This window comes from Schistocerca cancellata, chromosome 5 (assembly GCF_023864275.1).
Source record: "Schistocerca cancellata isolate TAMUIC-IGC-003103 chromosome 5, iqSchCanc2.1, whole genome shotgun sequence".
NCBI classification, from domain to species: domain Eukaryota; kingdom Metazoa; phylum Arthropoda; class Insecta; order Orthoptera; family Acrididae; genus Schistocerca; species Schistocerca cancellata.
Window position 1 is genome coordinate 190,637,330 of NC_064630.1, and position 20,426 is coordinate 190,657,755.

General features: G+C 41.9%; 1 protein-coding gene across 3 annotated transcripts in view; it reads right to left on the minus strand.

Moving 5' to 3' along the window:
• LOC126188835 (cAMP-specific 3',5'-cyclic phosphodiesterase 4A-like) overlaps positions 1 to 20,162 on the minus strand; it is a 323,773-nt gene extending 303,611 nt beyond the window's left edge. For all 3 annotated transcript variants that reach the window (XM_049930451.1, XM_049930450.1, XM_049930449.1), the window contains exon 1: positions 20,008 to 20,162. In XM_049930451.1, the coding sequence (XP_049786408.1) occupies positions 20,008 to 20,097 (90 nt within the window). In that variant the 5' untranslated portion in view covers positions 20,098 to 20,162. The remainder of the gene's footprint in view (positions 1 to 20,007) is intronic.
• Positions 20,163 to 20,426: the final 264 nt, after the last annotated feature.

Here is a 20,426-nt window from a genome sequence, read left to right on the forward strand (position 1 = left end):
CAAACACCACATTCAAGGGGCAACCACTGAAGAAAAGGCAAAACTACTAACTTACCAAAAAGAAGTTATTCTACTGACCATGGGAATTTGTGAAGAAAGTTACTGTAATTATGCGCGTGAATGCAAATTTCCCTGGCGCGTACCACAGGTGAAAAACTCTCTGCTTCCATGTGTGTGACAATGCTGAGATACTGCGATGTTTTGGTGAGTGCCATATATACTATTCATCCTCTGGAAAGGCGTCGGGACATTGGGAATGTCACTATATTTATACCAGTGGGGGTGGCTGACCATTCGACCTGCCTGGGGCCTTCGTGGCAGGCGGAAAATACGGAGTAGGCCAAAGGCCATGCCTCGTATCTTTACTTGGGCATTCTTAATCTGTCCTGCGTGTTGGCCTCTACTGGGTACACTCTTAGACTATAACCACAAATGTAGAATTTCCGTCAAACATAGTCAAGATCTTTCAGCCTTATTTACGATATTGTCTGATATCCTTATTTCTGTGGATTCCTTTACAAATCTTTCCCAATCCCTGTTTGCTTGGCACAGCAACTTGGTGTTATCACAGAGAAATGTGTATTCTTCATTTAGGCAGTGCTCTTACACTGCTGATTTCTTTCTTTGTCCCAGACAAGATCTGTTGCTCACAGCGGTGTGTTCATCGTGGTATGTGACCAATTACACTTACAATGGAGCTAGCACAATTACTTTTTGGATGTCTTAAATTGGAAGAAGGCTGATGGGGCTCTGGGCTACGCAGTTTATAGGGGGAAGACCCACACAGGGCGTGTACATGCAGCGAGCTGCCATCGTTCGGCACAGGGACAAGCAATTCTAATCACACTGGTACATACAGCACATGTCACATTATGACAAATAAAGCCTCCTAGCCGAACTACCCCATCTGAAGGAAGTATTCCATAAAAAAAGACCACAGTCAAATGTTCTGTGAAATAATTTGTCTAAAAGTAAGAAATAAAAACCAGAAACATTTGACACGCCTTTGAATGATACTCGTTGCGCCACACGCATTCTATTTCCTGATATTTGAATCCTCTAATACCCTTCAAAATTCTAAGATTATAAGTTAAACATTGAACTTCAAATTCTCAATTGGTACCTCATTTGCTGTACATGATTTTCAGCATCATTCAAAGGTACGTCTACTGTGTTTTATTTCTTACTTTTAGGTAAATGATTTTACAAAACATTTGACCTTTTTTTAAAATTCTTATCAAGTTCTATTCAGACAGCCTGAAAAACAATACATATGAATGTTAATCGGTCTTCTATTATCGCTAGGAGCAGAGAAGTTTCAATTTATGCTGTCATTTGATATTTATTTTACATGAAAGAAAGAAACACACAATTTAAAATGTCTTGAGAAATCAAAATCTGGTAGCTTCTTCAGATCGTGAGGCGATCGACCTTCATGCTCACTGGTGGTTTCTTCAACACACGTACTAAAGTCTACAACGGAGTAAACATTTAACGTGTGTGTGAACAAGTTTCTGTCCCCACATAGCATTAAACAGGTTTTAATTATGACACACACATCACCAGCGCAAATACGTTTGTATATCATCCGTTACTCGCATCTAGGTTTTCAGACCAAGCAGTGATGATCGATCTCAAACCCTCCCCTGATACTTCACTGTCGTTGAAACAGTTGATCGATATTTTTTCTCTGTCGAGACTAGAAAAGGAGCGAACAGCTTGACCAATTGTTGCGATGTTGATTTTCACCGATCATCTCATTTGCCATAAGCATATCTTGACCCGACTGCTGTCGCAACCTTCTGTAAATGGCATGTGCGCTTTCAAAATGGTTTCGAAATCATGCTTTCGCCATGAGATGATCAACTTAGAGCCTGCTAAGCAAATAGCCAGAACATAACTTAATCATAGCTAACACTTGGTTCAAGGATCATGAAGGAAGGTTGTACACATGAAAGAAGCCTGGATGTACTAGAAGGTATCAGATAGATTACATAATGGTAAGACAGAGATTAAGGAACCAGGTTTTAAATTGTAAGACATTTCCAGGGACAGATGTGGACTCTGACCACAATCTATTGGTTATGGACTGCAGATTAAAACTGAAGAAACTGCAAAAAGGTGGGAATTTGAGGAGATGGGATCTGGATAAACTGAAAGAACCAAAGGTTATAGAGAGCTTCAGGGAGAACATTAGTGAACGATTGACAAGAATGGGGGAAAGAAATACAGTAGAAGAACAATGGGTAGTTTTGAGAGACGAAATAGTGAAGGTAGCAGAGGATCAAGTAGGTAAAAAAGACGAGGGCTAATACAAATCCTTGGGTAACAAAAGAGATATTGAATTTAACTGATGAAAGGAGAAATTATAAAAATGTAGTAAATGAAGCAGGCAAAAAGGAATACAAACGTATCGAAAATGAGAGCGACAGGAAGTGCAAAATGGCTAAGCAGGGATGACCAGAGGTAAACGCAAGGATGTACAGGCACATATCACTAGGGGTAAGATAGATACTGCCTACAGGAAAATTAAAGAGACGTTTGCAGAAAAGAGAACCACTTGTATGAATATCAAGAGCTCAGATGGAAACCCAGTTCTAAGCAAAGAAGGGAAAGCAGAAAGGTAGGAGGAGTATATAGAGGGTCTATACAAGGGCGATGTACTTGAGGACAATATTATGGAAATGGAAGAGGAGGTAGATGAAGATGAAATGGGAGATATGATACTGCGTGAAGAGTTTGACAGAGCACTGAAAGACCTGAGTCGAAACAAGGCCCCTGGAGTAGACAACATTCCATTGGAACTACTGACGGCCTTGGGAGAGCCAGTCCTGACAAAACTCTACCATCTGGTGAGCAAGATGTATGAGACAGGCGAAATACCCTCAGACTTCAAGAAGAATATAATAATTCCATTCCCAAGGAAAGCAGGTGTTGCCAGATGTGAAAATTGCTGAACTATCAGTTTAAAAAGCCACGGCTGCAAAATAATAACACGAATTCTTTACAGACGAATGGAAAAACTGGTAGAAGCTGACCTCGGGGAAGATCAGTTTGGATTCCGTAGAAATGTTGGAACAAGTGAGGCAATACTGACCCTACGACTTATCTTAGAAGAAAGATTAAGGAAAGGCAAACCTACGTTTCCAGCATTTGTAGAATTAGAGAAAGCGTTTGACAATGTTGACTGGAATACTCTCTTTCAAATTCTAAGGTGGCAGGGGTAAAATACAGGGAGCGAAAGGCTATTTACAATTTGTACAGAAACCAGATGGTAGTTATAAGAGTTGAGGGACATGAAAGGGAAGCAGTGGTTGGGAAGGGTGTGAGACAGAGTTGTAGTCCATCCCCGATGTTATTCAATCTGTATATTGAGCAAGCAGTAATGGAAACAAAAGAAAAATCCGGAGTTCGAATTAAAATCCATGGAGAAGAAATAAAAACTTTGAGGTTCGCCGATGAAATTGTAATTCTGTCAGAGACAGCAAAGTACTTGGAAGAGCAGTTGAATGGAATGGATAGCGTCTTGAAAGGAGGATATAAGATGAACATCAACAAAAGCTAAACAAGGATAATGGAATGTAGTCGAATTAAGTCGGGTGATGCTGAGGGAATTAGATTAGGAAATGAGACACTTAAAGTAGTAAAGGAGTTCTGCTATTTGGGGAGCAAAATAACTGATGATGGTCGAAGTAGAGAGGATATAAAATGTAGACTGGCAATGGCAAGGAAAGCGTTTCTGAAGAAGAGAAATTTGCTAACATCGAGTATAGATTTAAGTGTCAGGAAGTCGTTTCTGAAAGTATTTGTATGGAGTGTAGCCATGTATGGAAGTGAAACATGGACGATAAATAGTTTAGACAAGAAGAGAATAGAAGCTTTCGAAATGTGGTGCTATAGAAGAATGCTGAAGATTAGATGGGTAGATCACATAACTAATGAGTAAGTATTGAATAGAATTGGAGAGAAGAGAAATTTGTGGCACAACTTGATTAGAAGAAGGGATCGGTTGGTAGGGCATATTCTGTGGAATCAAGGCAGCTGGAAGGCAGCGTGGAGGGTAAAAATCGTAGCGGGAGACCAAGAGATGAATGCAGTAAACAGTTTCAGAAGGATTTAGGTTGCTGTAGGTACTGGGAGATGAAGAACCTTGCACAGGACAAAGTAGCATGGAGAGCTGCATCAAATCAGTTTCTGGACTTGAGACCACAACAACAAGCAAAGAGCTGCAATTGGAGCTACCATGCACGTGTTACCATCCTCAGGGTAACGGTTAAGTTTGTTTGATGTGTACAAACTTGAAGACATGAGTAGCTGTCTCTTCTGCTCCTACTCTCGCGAAACGCAGTCCCTAGTGCAGTGCTCGACTCCTTTTCTGCTTTAGGGCCAAACGTTTGAGTGTAACAAGAACATGATTCCCTATAAATTACATAACTGGTTTTTGTCCGAGTTGTCATAGCCAAATGAAGATTGGGAAATGAACAAATGAGGTATCAAATTGACCATCATGAGGTCTACTTTTGCGAAAAAGGATTTAATTTGCTTGAAAGTAATAGGGTAATTAACAAAAATTTAATTCGTGGTCTGAGGGGAATTTGCGCTATCGATTCTTCTCCAAATGTCTTAGCCAAATGAAGAGTAGGAAATGGACAAATGGAAATTAAATAGTCCGGCGTTAGGTTTAGTTTTACAAAAACAAATTTAACTGAGTGGAAAAATCGGGGCAATTTTGAAAAACTTAACGATCTGAGAGAAAACAGAAATATTTCACGAACATCTGCCGATACCCACGTAAATCAGGTGTCAAAAAGTATTGGTGTGATGGTTAACTGATAAAATAACTCCCCTCCAACCAGGTACTGAATGGAGGACATTTCGAGAAATTATGTACACGTCTCTATTGTAATGCCTCATTGTTGTAGCAGTTCTACAATTGAATGTTGTTCCTCCTGCATCTGTTAGCATTTCACAGCTGAAATGCTGGCCACAAAGCTACTAGCTGCCAGGGATCTTCTTACACTGATTCAACCGTACGATGTCTCAAACATCACTTGAGATCCGCAACAGTGACCAACAACCAAATTCGCCTGGAAAGGTGGGAGGTCTTCCCAGCAACTTCGGAAGCAGAGAAGCGCGAGAGAAGGACGAAGAACGGAAGTGGTCGTCCAGGAGAGCAGAATTACCTGAAACAGCAGTGAGAAAATTCTTTGCAGGCTTTGACACTTTCCCGACGAAGTCTTTCCATGTTTGTGACGCCAAATATTTCCACATAGTTTGGTATCGTGTGCAGATTCCTAAGCTGCTGGCACCTAAAAATGCCCCTATTGATGATAATCGCAATTATGTGCAAGGTGCTATCAATCACTGATCAGTCATCTCATTCCTTTTCAAAAAAATTGCAACAGAATGGAAGTGAAAGAAGTGGCATCCATTTTTACTGACATTTCATTCACAAAAAAGCGTCTTCTTGTGTTGTGCCACACATTTATCAACACACAGAAGGATTATGTAGTAATTCAAACAAAGCAGAAAGGGTCCTTCTGACACTTCCCACAAATCGTTGAGGAAATATTCTAGTAGCTGCCAAGTAGTTGCAGGCACAGGAGAGCTGCCATAGATGAATGTGAAGTGAGAGTTCGACATTTGACCACCAATCGCCCAAGTTGCTTTTAATTACTTCAACGAGCACAATCATCTGTCAATCCTGGCTAGCTCTGCGAATGACACGCATGTTCGAAAAACGTTGCCTTGAAAACCGTCATCACAACAAATGAAAAAAAGCAAGAAAGGCACCTGGCACTGCATTGGGGAACGCATTTCGCGGAAGCACTAGAAAAACAAACAGCTACTCACATCTTCAAGCTTCCACGTATCACACAAACTTGACGCTTTACCCTGAGGATTGTAACACGTGCACTGCAGCTGCAGCTGTTGCTGTTGCTCTTTACGCATCGGGCTTGAAGCTGATCATCTCATAGCGAAAGCGCGATTTCGATATTATTTTATCGAACATGCGTACCGTTTACAGCAATAAGCGACAGCAGTCAGGTCACAATATGCTTATGGCAAATGAAATCGACGTCGCAACCGTTGTTCGTTCCACTTCTCCTCACATTATAAACTTTGGATTTCTTTCTTTCATATATCAAAAATAAAATAAATATGAAATACCAGCATAAATTGAATCTTCTCCGCTTTCTCTTGAACTATATACTCCAAATAATAATAATAATAATAATAATAATAATAATAATAAAATACCGACCGAGGAGGAGACGATTAGTGTTTAACGTCCCGTCGAGAACGCCGTCATTAGAGAAGGAGCACAATGGTCAGGGAACGATGAGAAGGAAAGCGACCGCGGCCTTTCAAAGGAACCATCCCGGCATTAGCCTTAAGCGATTTATAGAAATCACGGAAAACCTAAATCAGGATGCCCGGATGCTGGTTTGCACCGTCGTCCTCGTGAATGCGAGTCCAGTGTGCTAACCCCTGAGCTACCTCGATCGGATTATCGATCGACATTTAAATATATTGTGTTTCACGATTCCTGAACAAAACTTGAATTAAAATTTTTTGGAAAAAAAGAAAAAAATGTGCGAAATGTGATGTGAAATCACTTGTCTAAAAGTAAGAAATAAAACATATTACAGAAACAGTAGACGCACCATTTTATAATTTTAAAGGGTATGACTACCATTTGGAAAGCAGAAATAATTCTTCGAGAACGGTGATGCTACACAAGAATGCAACTACCGAAGGATTTAATTACTTGAAATTGGTTATAAAGTCTTAAAATGCTGCTGCTCCTCCGCATGAAACCACTGGCTCAAGGACTTTTAGGCCCCTATCAATGTGGCTTCGTATGTGGACAGTCGACTCGTGACCACATATTCACCTTCAGGCAGCTGAAAGAAAGATTTTACGAGTTCGATCGGGACAGAAAAAACTTACGCGTTCGATCGGGAAATACACCTTATCTTCACTGATTTGCGGTAAGTGTGCGACAATTCTGACCGCTCCATGTTAAGGAAAACGTTAGAGGAATTTCACATCCCGTCGAAGTGCATCCGACTAATCTCCATCAACATGTCAAGTACGATACGGTGAATAACCATCGCCATCATTCAGTATTCGATATGGACTGGGACGAGGAGATCCACTGGCACCAATACTGTTCAATTTGTATGTGGGGAAAGTAAGCCGTGGCATTGGTGGAACCAGAGAAATGAAGATGGTGGGAGCAGTCATGGCATTTGCTGACGATTTTGTGATTTTTGTTGATACCCTGGAGCAAGAATGCTCTGATACTTCCCGATGTCTCCAAAATGCGAAGAAAATTTGGCTGGTAGGGGATAATGATAAAACCAAATATCTCGTTATATCACGCCGTCAAGCTCTCCTTACTTCTATTGTTGTTAACGAGCTTACCTTTGAACGAGTTCAAGAATCAATGTACCTGGCTTCCATGCTGACTAATAAAAGTGAACTGACGAAGAGGTGCGCCAACGAATAATAAATGATGATCGCACGTTATTTACTCACAACAATTTATTCACTTCACGAATGATAGCAAAGAAGAATCAGAATTAGATGTGCAAAACACTACTAAGGCTAGTACTTCTATAATTTCATACTGCTGCGAAACCTGGATGTCATCAGCAACAACTGAAGAAACAATCTGTGCCTTCAAGAGGAAGGTACTTCGAAAGATCTGTAGACGCGCCTACCATACCGTAGACTGTAAGAGGGAACGAAGAAATGAAGCAGATCTGCGCCAGAGGTTTGGAAAACTACACATTAACCGAATATTAGGGCACAAGAGGCTACCGTAGTTTGACCACATTCTTCGAGCGGATAGATCACTCCCATACCGAGTCTTCCATACCCCACCTGTCGGAAAACGCCCAAGGGGATGTCCAAGGATTCGATGGAAGGATCGAGTATTATCAATCTTTAAAGAAGTAGAGCCGACAGCTGTGCAAGATGAAGCTGCAGGTCGCCAGCAGTGGACTACCATCTGCAGTAGGTGTCTCCTCTGTTGCGGCTGGCTGACCTTTTTAATGTGCTTTTATAATGTTTTCTCTTATTTTTTATAGAATGCTGTTTTCCCCTTCTGTAGTGGTTGTCTCTTTTGTTTTTTTTTTTCTGGCTGTAGACCTTAAAGCCCGATAAGGCAATAAACCCTGACGATGATGAAAGAGTTTAAGACGATATTTGTCTGGTGGACAATGTAGACCGTGCAATCTACTGTTGTGTGACTTTGACATATGTCTGTCACCTATCTCTCTTCTGTACCTGAACGGGTAAGAAAGTTCCAACAATTGTTCAGTCTCAGAAATCCTGGAAACATCAAGAAATGGAATGTTTGTTGCACAAGAAGGAATGTTTTTTGCACAAGAAGTAATTGTTTCCTTACAAGTGCTGTCGTCATTATCACTATCCATGCTTACTCAGTTCTCTCAAGAAAAAAAAAAAAGTGTACGATTTCGGGTATCATTCAAAAGTGCATCAAATACTTCTCTACTTTATTTCTTATTGTTTCACAAATGGTTCCACAAAACATTGAAGATTTTTTTACTGCCTCTGACAACAACTTTGAAGACAACACTATCAGAACATGCGAATCATTCGCAGAGCTAGCCAATTGTTCGAAACTGACAGTACTGAAACTGACAAACAGATAATCGTGCAACTTGCGGCAATTAAAAGCAGCCTGCGTGATTTTTGTTGAACTGTCGCCCTTCCACTTAATATTAATCAACAGAATCTCTTATGTAATTACGACGACTACAGCATTTCTAAGAGATCGAGCAATGTGGCGCAGTGGTTTGCACACTGGCCTCGCATTCGGGAGGACGACGGTTCAAACCCGCGTCCGGCCATCCAGATTTGGGTTTTCCGTGATTTCTCTTAATCGCTTCATTCAAATGTCGGGATGGTTCCTTTGAAAGGGCACGGCTAATTCCCTTCCCCATCTTTCCCTAGTCCGAGCTTGCTCTCCGTCTCTTATGACCTCGTTGTGGACGGGACGTCAGACACTGACCTCCTCCTCGTCCTCCATCTCTAAGATTGCTTGGCTGGTACTCGAATACTTCCTCAACATTTGTGGACGTGACAGATGATCCTTTTTTACATTGTTTTAATTGCCCCATGACACTTGTGGATTTTGATAAATGCGTGCAATAAAGTAAGCCGACGCTTTTCTGCGAATGTCAAGACAGTGGAGGCAGACAGAGTTTTCTAAATCCATTCTGTTGCACTTTGCTTGAAAAGGAATATTTGACCAAAAATGAGTACAGTGAAGCTCATATTAGAAGGACATTCATGGAAATAAAAGACGCAGGAAACCAGAAAGCAGACAAGAGACACTATATTCTTCCTTGTGTGTCAAGACTACTTGTAAACGCAACACGAAAACAGTCTTCTGACCACTGTCATAAATGAAAGCTATCATTGGGTCCTCGAAGCATCCACGGAAACTTTATGTCCGAGGGATACATACCATCCCATGAATGTTCCCACCAATACATCGGGTAAAAGCAGTGCTGCATCTCGAAACGCTGCGAGGAACACATTACTGACACACGGAGTTCTACGCATTGGCAGAGCATTGCCTAAATGAAAAACACTTATTCGATTTTGAGGACACCAAGTTGCTGTAACGAGGAAATTGCTAATAGGAAATTATTACAAAGGAAACCATATACACAAGTCTCACAACAATCTTGTAGAACGGGATGAATGATAACAGTGAAGTTCGGCGTGGAATCCCTCCTTACTTCAAATGTGTGTGAAATCTTATGGGACTTAACTGCTATGGTCACCAGTCCCTAAGCTTACACACTACTTAACCTAAATTATCCTAAGGACAAACACACACACCCATGCCCGAGGGAGGACTCGAACCTCCGCCGGGACCAACCGCACATTCCATGAATGCAGCGCCTCAGACCGCTCGGCCCTCCTTAGTGGCTGTACGGCAAGAGCCTGTCTATCACATGAATTGGATCATGAACGTTCCAAATGGAGGGAGCAGCTAACCCAACGACATAAATATAGGGAAATCCGCAATGTCTCGAGGCTGTTCTGGTCAAGGTTTTTGGAGGTTACTTGGCTGTAATGCAAATGCCACAGTTGCCTCTAACAATCCCCTCCGAATAAGTTCCCGAAATGGGTATTCCTGTTAAAGGAATGATTACTCAAGTAAAATCAAACCAATCCCCCCGGCTTCAAACACCCTGAGTTTTCGCTCGCTCATCCAGTCATACGGGGACCTGATGTTGAATGTGGGACCTGAATCAAGTGGTAACATGGACTTATTCATATACACTATGAGATACGCCCTTATATGCTAGGCGGGAAAAAAGAGAACGGAAAGAGGGAAAAAAATTGAACTTCCCACAGATTTAAACCAAAATCTTTGGAGTCTAACTCATCAAAAGTTGGTTCGCTATTTAACAATTTTTGCTTTCAGGCATGATCACGTTTACATTGTTTTAGATTGCTTATTGGAAGTCTGGAATGGTCATCCTCGGATCAGTGTGCTGCACAGGAGGGCAACGCATGAATACGGCCGTTTTAGATGTTCGAAACTCGTAATCTGGAAAAATAAATACAACGGCACCTGACAATAAAATTATTTAAAAAATATCCACAGACAAATAATACAATTCCATACTTCATAAAATTAATTTTTTATGGATAGCTCTTTTTCTGTCCACGCCAGGTGTAGTATCTCTGTCCACTGCAGTGTGCGTTTAGCAGTATGTTACGAGGTTGTGTTGCAGTGGGCCATTACCTGCAGACTACTGAAAGATTTTTTCCTCTATTCCTTATTTATTATCTATCACCAAAAATACAAAATTCTATCATCTCGTCACACTCTTGAGGACAAATAATAACTACAATCAGGATTCAGTTGACACGTATATTGAACGTGAATACAATATTATTTTATCAGGAGTAAGAGCTTCGGAAACTTTTCTTGACACCAGTCATAAAGTGCTCTACCAACTGAGCTACCGAAGCACGACTCACGCCCGGTACTCACAGCTTTACTTCTGCCAGTACCTCGTCTCCTACCTTCCAAACTTTACAGAAGCTCTCCTGCGAACCTTGCAGAACTAGCACTCCTGAAAGAAAGGATATTGCGGAGACATGGCTTAGCCACAGCCTGGGGGATGTTTCCAGAATGGTAGAGCACTTGCCCGCGAAAGGCAAAGGTCCCGAGTTCGAGTCTCGGTCGGGCACACAGTTTTAATCTGCCAGGAAGTTTCATATCAGCGCACACTCCGCTGCAGAGTGAAAATCTCATTCTGGGAACGTAATTCGTATCATATATCCTTCTATAGTTGTCACATATACCAGTGTTCGCTCGTAGAAAGACCTGTACCCAGAGACTGGAAAGTTGCAGAATTCACACCAACATCCACGAAAGGAAATGGGAGTAACCCACTCAATAATTCAGTGGGTTACCGTGCCACTAACGTCGATTTGCATTAGGATTTCGGAACATACACTTTGCTCGAAAATTATCAATTACCTCGAACAAAACGATTTATTGACAAATAGTCAACACGAATTTGGAAAAAAAGCAGTGAGTGCTATCGATAGGGACGTCAAACTGAATCCATATTTTTAGTTTTCCTGAAGTCTTTTGACACCGTTCCTTACAAGCGACTTCTAATTAAATTGTGTGCCTGAAGTCATCGATTAAAACATAAATAGTAACTGGTGTTTCCCATGGCAGTGTTACAGGCTCTTTGCTGCTCCTGATCGACATAAACGATCTACGAGACAGTCCTCTTAAATTGTTTTCAGACGATGCTGTCATCAGATGATCAAAATGAATTGCAAAATGATTTAGACAGGATGCACGTACGATGAAAGAAATGGCAACTGACTGTGGATCACAAAAAGCGTGAAGTCATCCACGGGAGCACTAAACAGAATCAGTTAAATTTCTGTTAACACTTCCTGGCACACAGTCTGGTCCGGCACACGTGTTAATCTGCCAGGAAGTTTCATATCAGCGCACACTCCGCTGCAGAGCGAAAATTACTTAAAGATTACAGTTACGAATAACTTAAATTCGAACTGTCACATAGATAATGTTGTAGGGAATGCAAATCAAGACTTATTTATCGGCCGAGCATTTAGAAGAACCTGCAACAGGACCACTAAAGAGACTGCGTAAATTACGACTGTCCGCCCTCTTCTGGAATATTGCTGTACGGTGTGGGATCCGCATCGGAGAGTATTGACGGAGAACATCGAAAAAGTTCATAGAAGGGAAGCTTGTTTTTTTATCACGAAACAGGAGAAAGAGTTCCACGGATATGATACACTAACTGGGGTGGTATTCATTCAAACACAAGCGTTTCTCGCTGCAGCAGGACCTTGTCATGAAATTTCAATTACCAACTTAATCTCAGAGTATGAAAATATTTTGTTGGCACCCACCTACAATGAGAGAAATGATCATAATAAAAGAAGGGAAATCAAAGCTTGCATGGAAAGAATGAAGTCTTCGTCTTTCCCGCGCGCTGTTCGAGAGTGGAACGGTAGAGAAGTAACTTAAAGGTGGTTCGATGACCCCTCTGCCAAACAATGTCGTGGCAGAATTCTGAACACCGTAATACGATCAAAAGTTGCAAATACAGGTACAGAACAGAAAGAAGAGCTGCACTATTTACAATACTACTGCCATCGAAGTTTCACTATCCTTGGATTAACTGTAAATTGCACATCGATATTTTTATGGGAAAAATTTATGTACAACATTTCAACTTGGTGCTAGTCTTAGTTTTATACACCAGGAACTTTTAGAATCCATAGATAATTAATAGACAATTGTTTGGTTATGATGGTCAAATGCTAACAATAAAATATGCTGAATAGTTCAACGCAGTCATAGAAGAAAAGTATCATATCGCATTATATCAAGAAACTGGGGAAAAATATAAATCAGACAGTATAGATGTAAAATTTAACTCTTTCTTAAATATACTGCTATAGACGTGTGAGCTTTGTTTTCCCATAAAATAAACATACGTCCATTCATCTGTTAATCCAATCAAGGAGGAGAATCCTGAACATGTAAATCAATAAAAGACACACAATTCACAGAAACCCAATCTTTATACTGCATATACAGGAAATTATTGCTATACTGATTACTACTATTAAGACTTATGCTAGCTAATTTTAGTCCAGAAAACTAGAAAGGAAGTAACCACTTTGAATAGAGCTGGTGCCTCCTCAGTTATACTGAACAGCTGCTATTTATCTGCTATTGGTAGCCTAATATTACTTGATTATAGCGGTATTTTTTAAAGAAAATATTTACTTACATTTGTAAATAGTAGTCCTATTTACAGTGGTATTTTTAAAGAAAATATTTACCTACATCTGTAAATACTGAGTCCTATTTACAGTACATTACTACTTAAGGAAAATTTTTACACTTCTCTCTCTCTCTCTCTCTCTCTCTCTCTCTCTCTCTCTCTCTCTCGTGTGTGTGTGTGTGTGTGTGTGTGTGTGTGTGTGTGTGTGTGTGTACGTGAGGCCTTGTCAGGTCGCTGGTGGGAGTTGGCACCACATCTGCAACCGCAAGTCACCTAATTCCTGTAAATTCCGGGGAGGAGTGCGATGAGTTTTGATGCCACGCTCCATCATCTCTCAAATGTGTTCGATCGGCATCAGATCTCGCGAGTTGGGGCGCCAGTTCTGGGGGACTGATGACCACAGATGTTAAGTCCCATAGTGCTCAGAGCCATTTTGAGCCACTGAAGGAGTGCACGTGGTCCGCAACCAGTGTACGATACTCCTTGGTCATCGTGGTGTCTCTAAGGGACCCATGGACGCCCACGTGGATGTTCTGCAGAGCAAAATGGAGCCACCGCCAGCTTGTCTCTGCCCCATAGTGCGGGTATCAAGGAGCTGTTTCCCTGGGAGATGACGGATTTGCGTCCTCCCATCGGCATGATGATGGAGGTATAGGGATTCATCAGCCCATGCAACGCTCTGCCACTGCACTGGCGTCCAGTGTCGATGGTAACGTGCCCACTAAGTCGTAGTTGCCGACGTCGTGGTGTTGACAGTGGCACATGCATGGACCACCTGCACCGTGCGTGGGTCCTACTAGCAGTCATTCCTCGCCAGGTGACGCTACTATCGCCTACTAGGTCGGTGGTCATGATGTTCTGTCTGATAAGTGTATCACGACATAATAACAATACTAGACATTCACCTTTACAACAAATTATGCTGATTGCCATGTAATTAACGTAACTTTGCAAAATGGTAACATCAAACTAAATAAAAGATAACACCTTGGATTGAAGGATATTGCGCTGGGATGAGAGGACTGTACCTAATTCAGAGAACAAGTTGTAATCTAGCGTTGCAAAACCTATCACAAATCCAACGACAGACTGACACTAACATAAAGACTGCCATTGTCACGGAAGTCGGTATACAGATACTCTTGGATGACACAGAAACTTAAACTGATGTAATCAGAAATGGTGAAACCCGTTATAAAATTTCCGTAACAAATCCAAATCCAGGAGTACTGCCTTAGCTTCACTCTTGCGTCACTGAAAAGGTAAATGATACAGATACTAATGTCAGTGACGTTGAAAACAGATGAAATCTAACGAATTAAAGAAGGCTCCAGGTCCCTACAAAAATAAGAAGATTAGTGTTTAATGTTCCGTCGACAGCGCGGTCATTAGAGATGGAGCACAATCTCGGAGTACGAAGGGGATGGGAAGGAAAACGACGGTGCCCTTCCCAACCCCCCCCCCAAAAAAAAAAAACAAACCATCCCGGCATTTGCTTCAGGTCCCTATGGAATCCCTATCGGATTATTCACAGCATTTGCGGCTCTGCTCGGCCCCCTTTTAACCATACCATACCGTAGGTACCTCCAACAAGTGCGCCCAGTAGTTGGCAGGAAGAAGAGATCAAGACCTTCTACAAGTAGGGTAGCAAAAGTGATTCGAAAAACTACCCTTCGAGATCATCAACATCTATCTGTTGTAGAATGTTATAACATACTGATAGCTTAAAGGTAATCAGTGCTATCAAATAGGGTGACTACTACTCACCAACAAACATGGATTCCAGAAAGGCAATTCGTACTTTTCTCACATATGTAAAGCCAAGGGTTACTACAATCAAGTTCATAAACAGTTGACTCAGTGCCATACTAACACCTATGAATGGCAGTACGATGATCCGGATGTTGTTGCTGTAGCCGTCGTCATCTTCAGTCCGAATACCGGTTTGACCTAACTCTCAACGTTACTCTATCCTGTGCAAGTCACTTCATCTTTGAATAACTACTGCAGCTTACATCCGTTTGAACCTGATTACTGCATTCATCCCTTGATCTCTCTAAACAATTTTACCTCCCCCTCCCCGCCTCAATACTTTCCTCAAATGCCAAACTGACAATGCCTTGATTGCGCAGAATGTATCCTACAACTGATCCCTTCTTTTAGTCACTTCGTTCAACAAATTTCTTTTCTCCCCAATTCGATTCTGTGGGATCTCATTGGTTACGCAATCTACCCATCTAATGTTCAGCATTCTCCAGAAGCAACACACTCAAAAGCTTCAATTTTCTTCTTTTTTGAACTGCTTATTGTCCACGTTGGAGTTCCGTACAAGGCTAAACTTCACACAAATACGTTAAAAAAACTTCCTAACACTTAAATTCGTAGTAGTTGTTAACAAATGCTTCTTTTTCGGAAGTACTGTCCTTGCTATGGCCAGTCTGGATTTTTTACCCTCTATACTTCACTCATCTTCAGTTTTTTGCTACCCGCATGCAAGCGGCGATCACAAAGTTTCAGGCAATAACGCCGTGAGCACTGGAGCAATCATCCCAGCGCCGCACCACGTTGAAGATACTCGTTTGGTAAAACACCGTGACCTGTTGGCGTGAAGAAGTCTGTAACAACCTCTGCACATCCTCGTCCGACAGGAATCGTCGAACCTCCAAGGCCTTTTTAAGGAACCGAAGACATGATAATCGCATGGGTCTGCCCTAAACGCCTCATCAACCGCCCGCTTGCTGTTGTCCGTGATGGATGAGTCTGACCTCCAAGATCGTCTTGTGTCGAATCCCGACCAACACGGAACATGGCGCACCATTCCACAACGGTGGTTTTCGACACAAATACTGCCCCCCTACACATTCTTCATTCTCCGATGGATGTCTAACAGTGTTTGTGTTTCAACAGCCAAGAAGAGTGTAACAACACGTAGGTCCTGTTTGGACGCATTTGTTAATAACATCGCCACAGTTAACGTTTCAGCATTTACCGCACGCACGTCGGAAAGACAAGAATGACACACTAATCCCTTGCCTACATATCGGTGCTTACATGCACGCAACACACTCATATTACGTTGCGTATACGCTGCAGCAACGCCCTCAAGCGCAAACTTTTTAATCGCCCCTTACAGGAATACTCATTTACGACTTTTAGTGTCTCATTTCCTTCAACATTGCCTGAATTATTCAATTACAACTCACTATTTCTGTTTTACTTTGGTTGATGTTCATCGCAGAACTTCTTCTAAAGCACTATCCATTACGTCCTCTGCCATTTCTGTCATCAGCAAACCTTAAATTTTTAATTTATTCTTCCCTTTCCAAATCTCTACTTGCTTTCTTTTACTGCTTGCTAAGTGTACGGATTGAACAACACTGGGGATAGGTTGCAACCCTGTTTCACCCCATTCTCACCTATGGCTTCCTTTTTCATGCCCTTCGACTCATGTAACTGCAGTCTGGTTTCTTTACAGGTTGCAAATAACATTACGCCACCTTGTATTTTATTCCATCTACGTACCGAATTTCAGTGAGTGTACTGCAGTATACAAAATCTAAAGTTTTCTGTAAATTTACGAATGCTGCATTATATATGTAGGTTTGTCTGGGATAAGTATTTCGGTTGAAATTATTTTACGGTGACAAGACTGTCAGGCACAATGAATGTGTGTGTGTGTGTGTGTGTGTGTGTGTGTGTGTGTGTGTGTGTGTGTGTGTGTATCTAGAATGCATTTTACGTGAGCTCGTTTGCTCGTCAAAAATAAACATTGTAACTGGATAGATCGATCGATAACCTGTAACGTACGTTAGTCAGCACCTGTTGGGCAATGCCGTTCACCAGACTGGTGTAGAATGATACAGCCTCTTCATGCAAAGGAAAACGCCACCGACAAATATTTCCTTTGCTGTTATGTAACGATATACGCTGACAGGGTGCACGTAAGGTGAATTGTGTGGTTCGCGTAAAATTTGTAGCTTTCTCGTTGCACGGTGTACGATTCATGCTGTTACGTGAGTTGGTGACTTGTCATGGCGTAAGAACGTGGTGATTTTTCTTTTAGTTCACCATTCAAGAGAATGGTCAGATTTGCGCTCTGTATTGTAGTGACGTGACATTGTTCTTTAAGTTGAGATACCGTTGCCGGCGATGCACCAAAGACGTTGATTCTATGTCCAACACAGGCTTACCACGGCGGTCTTCGGAAACAACTGGAAGAGCAATGTTTTCTCGTCACTGCTGCTGCAAGGCGCATATCGTCGTCAAGATACAGTCTTCTCGTTCCAAAACCAAGAAACCAGTATACCAACGACGGGCTGGAAGGGCACCCTCCAATAATAAGCATCTAAATACTGTCTTCTATGACGGAGCTTCTTTTATCAGCCTCCAAAACAAATGCCTTACGTCAAAATGATCGTTCCCACACACTGACTCATTCAGAACTGACACTGTTCCATCATTTGCACTGTCGCATGCGGAGTAAATGAGGTATCTGTGAACGCATTTCATATTCCATCAGTGCTGTTATGATAGACTTAACCGCTTAGTGGTGAGAATGCCAAAAACTTTTGCCACAGTATCAGAATCAAAATTCATCTACAAGGTATCAAGATAAAATGGTCAAAGTAGTAATGATGCGCCATGCGTACGTGTTGGTAGGTGTATAGAAACATTACGGAAAATGGTAACTACTATATCAAGTGCACTTTCACACACGGCACTTCATGAAGTACGAGTGACATACTGTGATGCTATATCAATACTTTTAAGCTCGTCAGGGTACACATTTGGATTTTTTTTTTGTTGAAGCCTTCTATTTTCAATATTCGTCTTCAGATAGACATCCATTTGACTGACATCACTCGTCAACTCGTCAACGCCCTGGGGTACCAGCAGTTGTTCTTACCTAATTTAAAGGAGCTGATTTCAGATCTAAGGCCGGCATTTTTCTGAAAGCTCCAGTTTCTATGCAGTCGCCAAATGTTAACATTTCATGTTTTCATCATTAAATCATAATGTAGGTGGATAAACAATTGATTTACACTCTTTAACTTAAGTGGGTAATATAAATTAAATCGAAACACAGTCTGAATTTATTCAGTGGTACAAACTGAAACACACACTATAATGAAGGTTACATTTGAATGAAAACTCATATTTAACTTACAACTAACGCGTTCTAAAGAGGCTAAAAATTTTCGTTTCAAGCTCTTCTACCATAGGGCGATATCGTTTAACACTCCAGCAGCAGTCTCCCATCGTAATGTCTGTCCCATCTCCCTTCAAAGTTTAGTATTGAGGTCTTGATGGTATCATTCACCTTGTTCATCACTGACATATCGTAAGATGCCAGAGAATTTATCCAGATGACTGTACAGGAAATGAATTTTGACATTCATATTACAACCTAGGACATAAATATTGACCAAATATCACCTATGATTCGTTTTTAATATCACGAAAGTTTTTCATAACTGCCATGCATGTAGCCCTTTCCATGACGGTCATCTTGTGATAAATTCTTTAACACGTACAACTGCTCGACTTTGGGGTTCATTAAACACACTTGCGTTGATCTTCTGAAAGGCCAAAGCAAGAAGAGCACTGAATGTGCATTGGAAGCATTCGCCGTCTCTATCTAACGCTTTAACAAACTGTTTAATCAAACCCAGTTTGACACCCATATTGATATGGAATGGACGGAAAATTATTTTTTCTCGACTAACAATCAGATCGTTGACAACATTTGGCATATTGGCTTGCAGAGTCTCACGAATGTGCCAGGTGGGTTCCCAAGATGTTGACAGTGGCTCACAAAGAAACAAGAAAAACGGTATGCAGCGAACTTTTGGAACAGTATGAGAATGGTGGAGATGAATTTCTTGGAAGAATTGTGACAGGTGATGAAACATGGCTCCATCATTTTTCACCAGAGACGAAGAGGCAATTAGTGGAGTGACATCATGCAAATTTACCCAAGAAAAAAAAAATCCAAAACCACACCTTCTGCTGGAAAAGTTATGGCTACGGTGTTTTCCGATTCCGAAGGATTCTTGCTTGTGGACATCATGCCAAGTGGAACCACCATAAATTCTGATACATATGTGACGACGCTGAAGAAACTGAGCTCGATTGAGTCGTGTTCGACCACATCGGCAAAAACAGGATGTTCTGCTGTTGCACGACAATGCACGGCCACATGTCAGTCAAAAAAATCATGGAAGTGATCACAAAACTCGGACGGACAACACTGAAACACCCGCCTTACAGTCCTGACCTGGCTCCATGTGACTATCATCTCTGTGGGAAACTGAAAGACTCTCTTCGTGGAACAAAGTTTGAAGATGATGACTCCCTTGTACACGCTGCCAAACAGTGGCTCCAACAGGTTGTTCCAGTATTTTACCATGCGGGTAGACAGGCGCTGGTTCCAAGATGGTGTAAGGCGTTTGAGAGGGATGGAAATTATGTGGAGAAATGAAAATATTGTTCCTAAAGGATGTATCTACACACTGTAAAACTTTCAATCATGTAGAATAAAAGATGGATTTATAAAAAATAGTGTGCATTCATTTCTTTTGAAGTGACCCTCGTACATTGGCAACAGTTTAGTGGTAATGGCGACTAGAGCTCCCGGCCGCTGTGGCGCGCGACTGACCTGCGCCTGCCCGTGGTGGATGTCGTCGAGCAGCGCGGGGTCCTGCTGCAGCTGGCGCGTGGTGAGGCGCTTGCGGCGGCGCTTGTGCATGGTGAGGAAGCGGCCCGTGTGCAGCGGCCGCGAGCGGCGCGTGTCCAGCGCCTCCAGCAGCAGCCAGTCCGCGTCCGACAGCCGGCGCGGGCCCGCCCCCGCGCCCGCGCCCACCCCCGCCGCCGACAGCCGGTGCCCGCTCTGCGCCGCAGCCGCCGCCGCTGGCGTCGCTGCAACACACACAGAAGCGTCGCTGTCTAAAGCTCTCGCCCAAGGGCGTCATTTGGTAAGGTCCATCCCATTCCCTTCTACATTTATTACCAACTAGAAATGTTAATTCACAAATACAAACTCTTAACTTTTTAACATAACTACTACTTTTTACATTT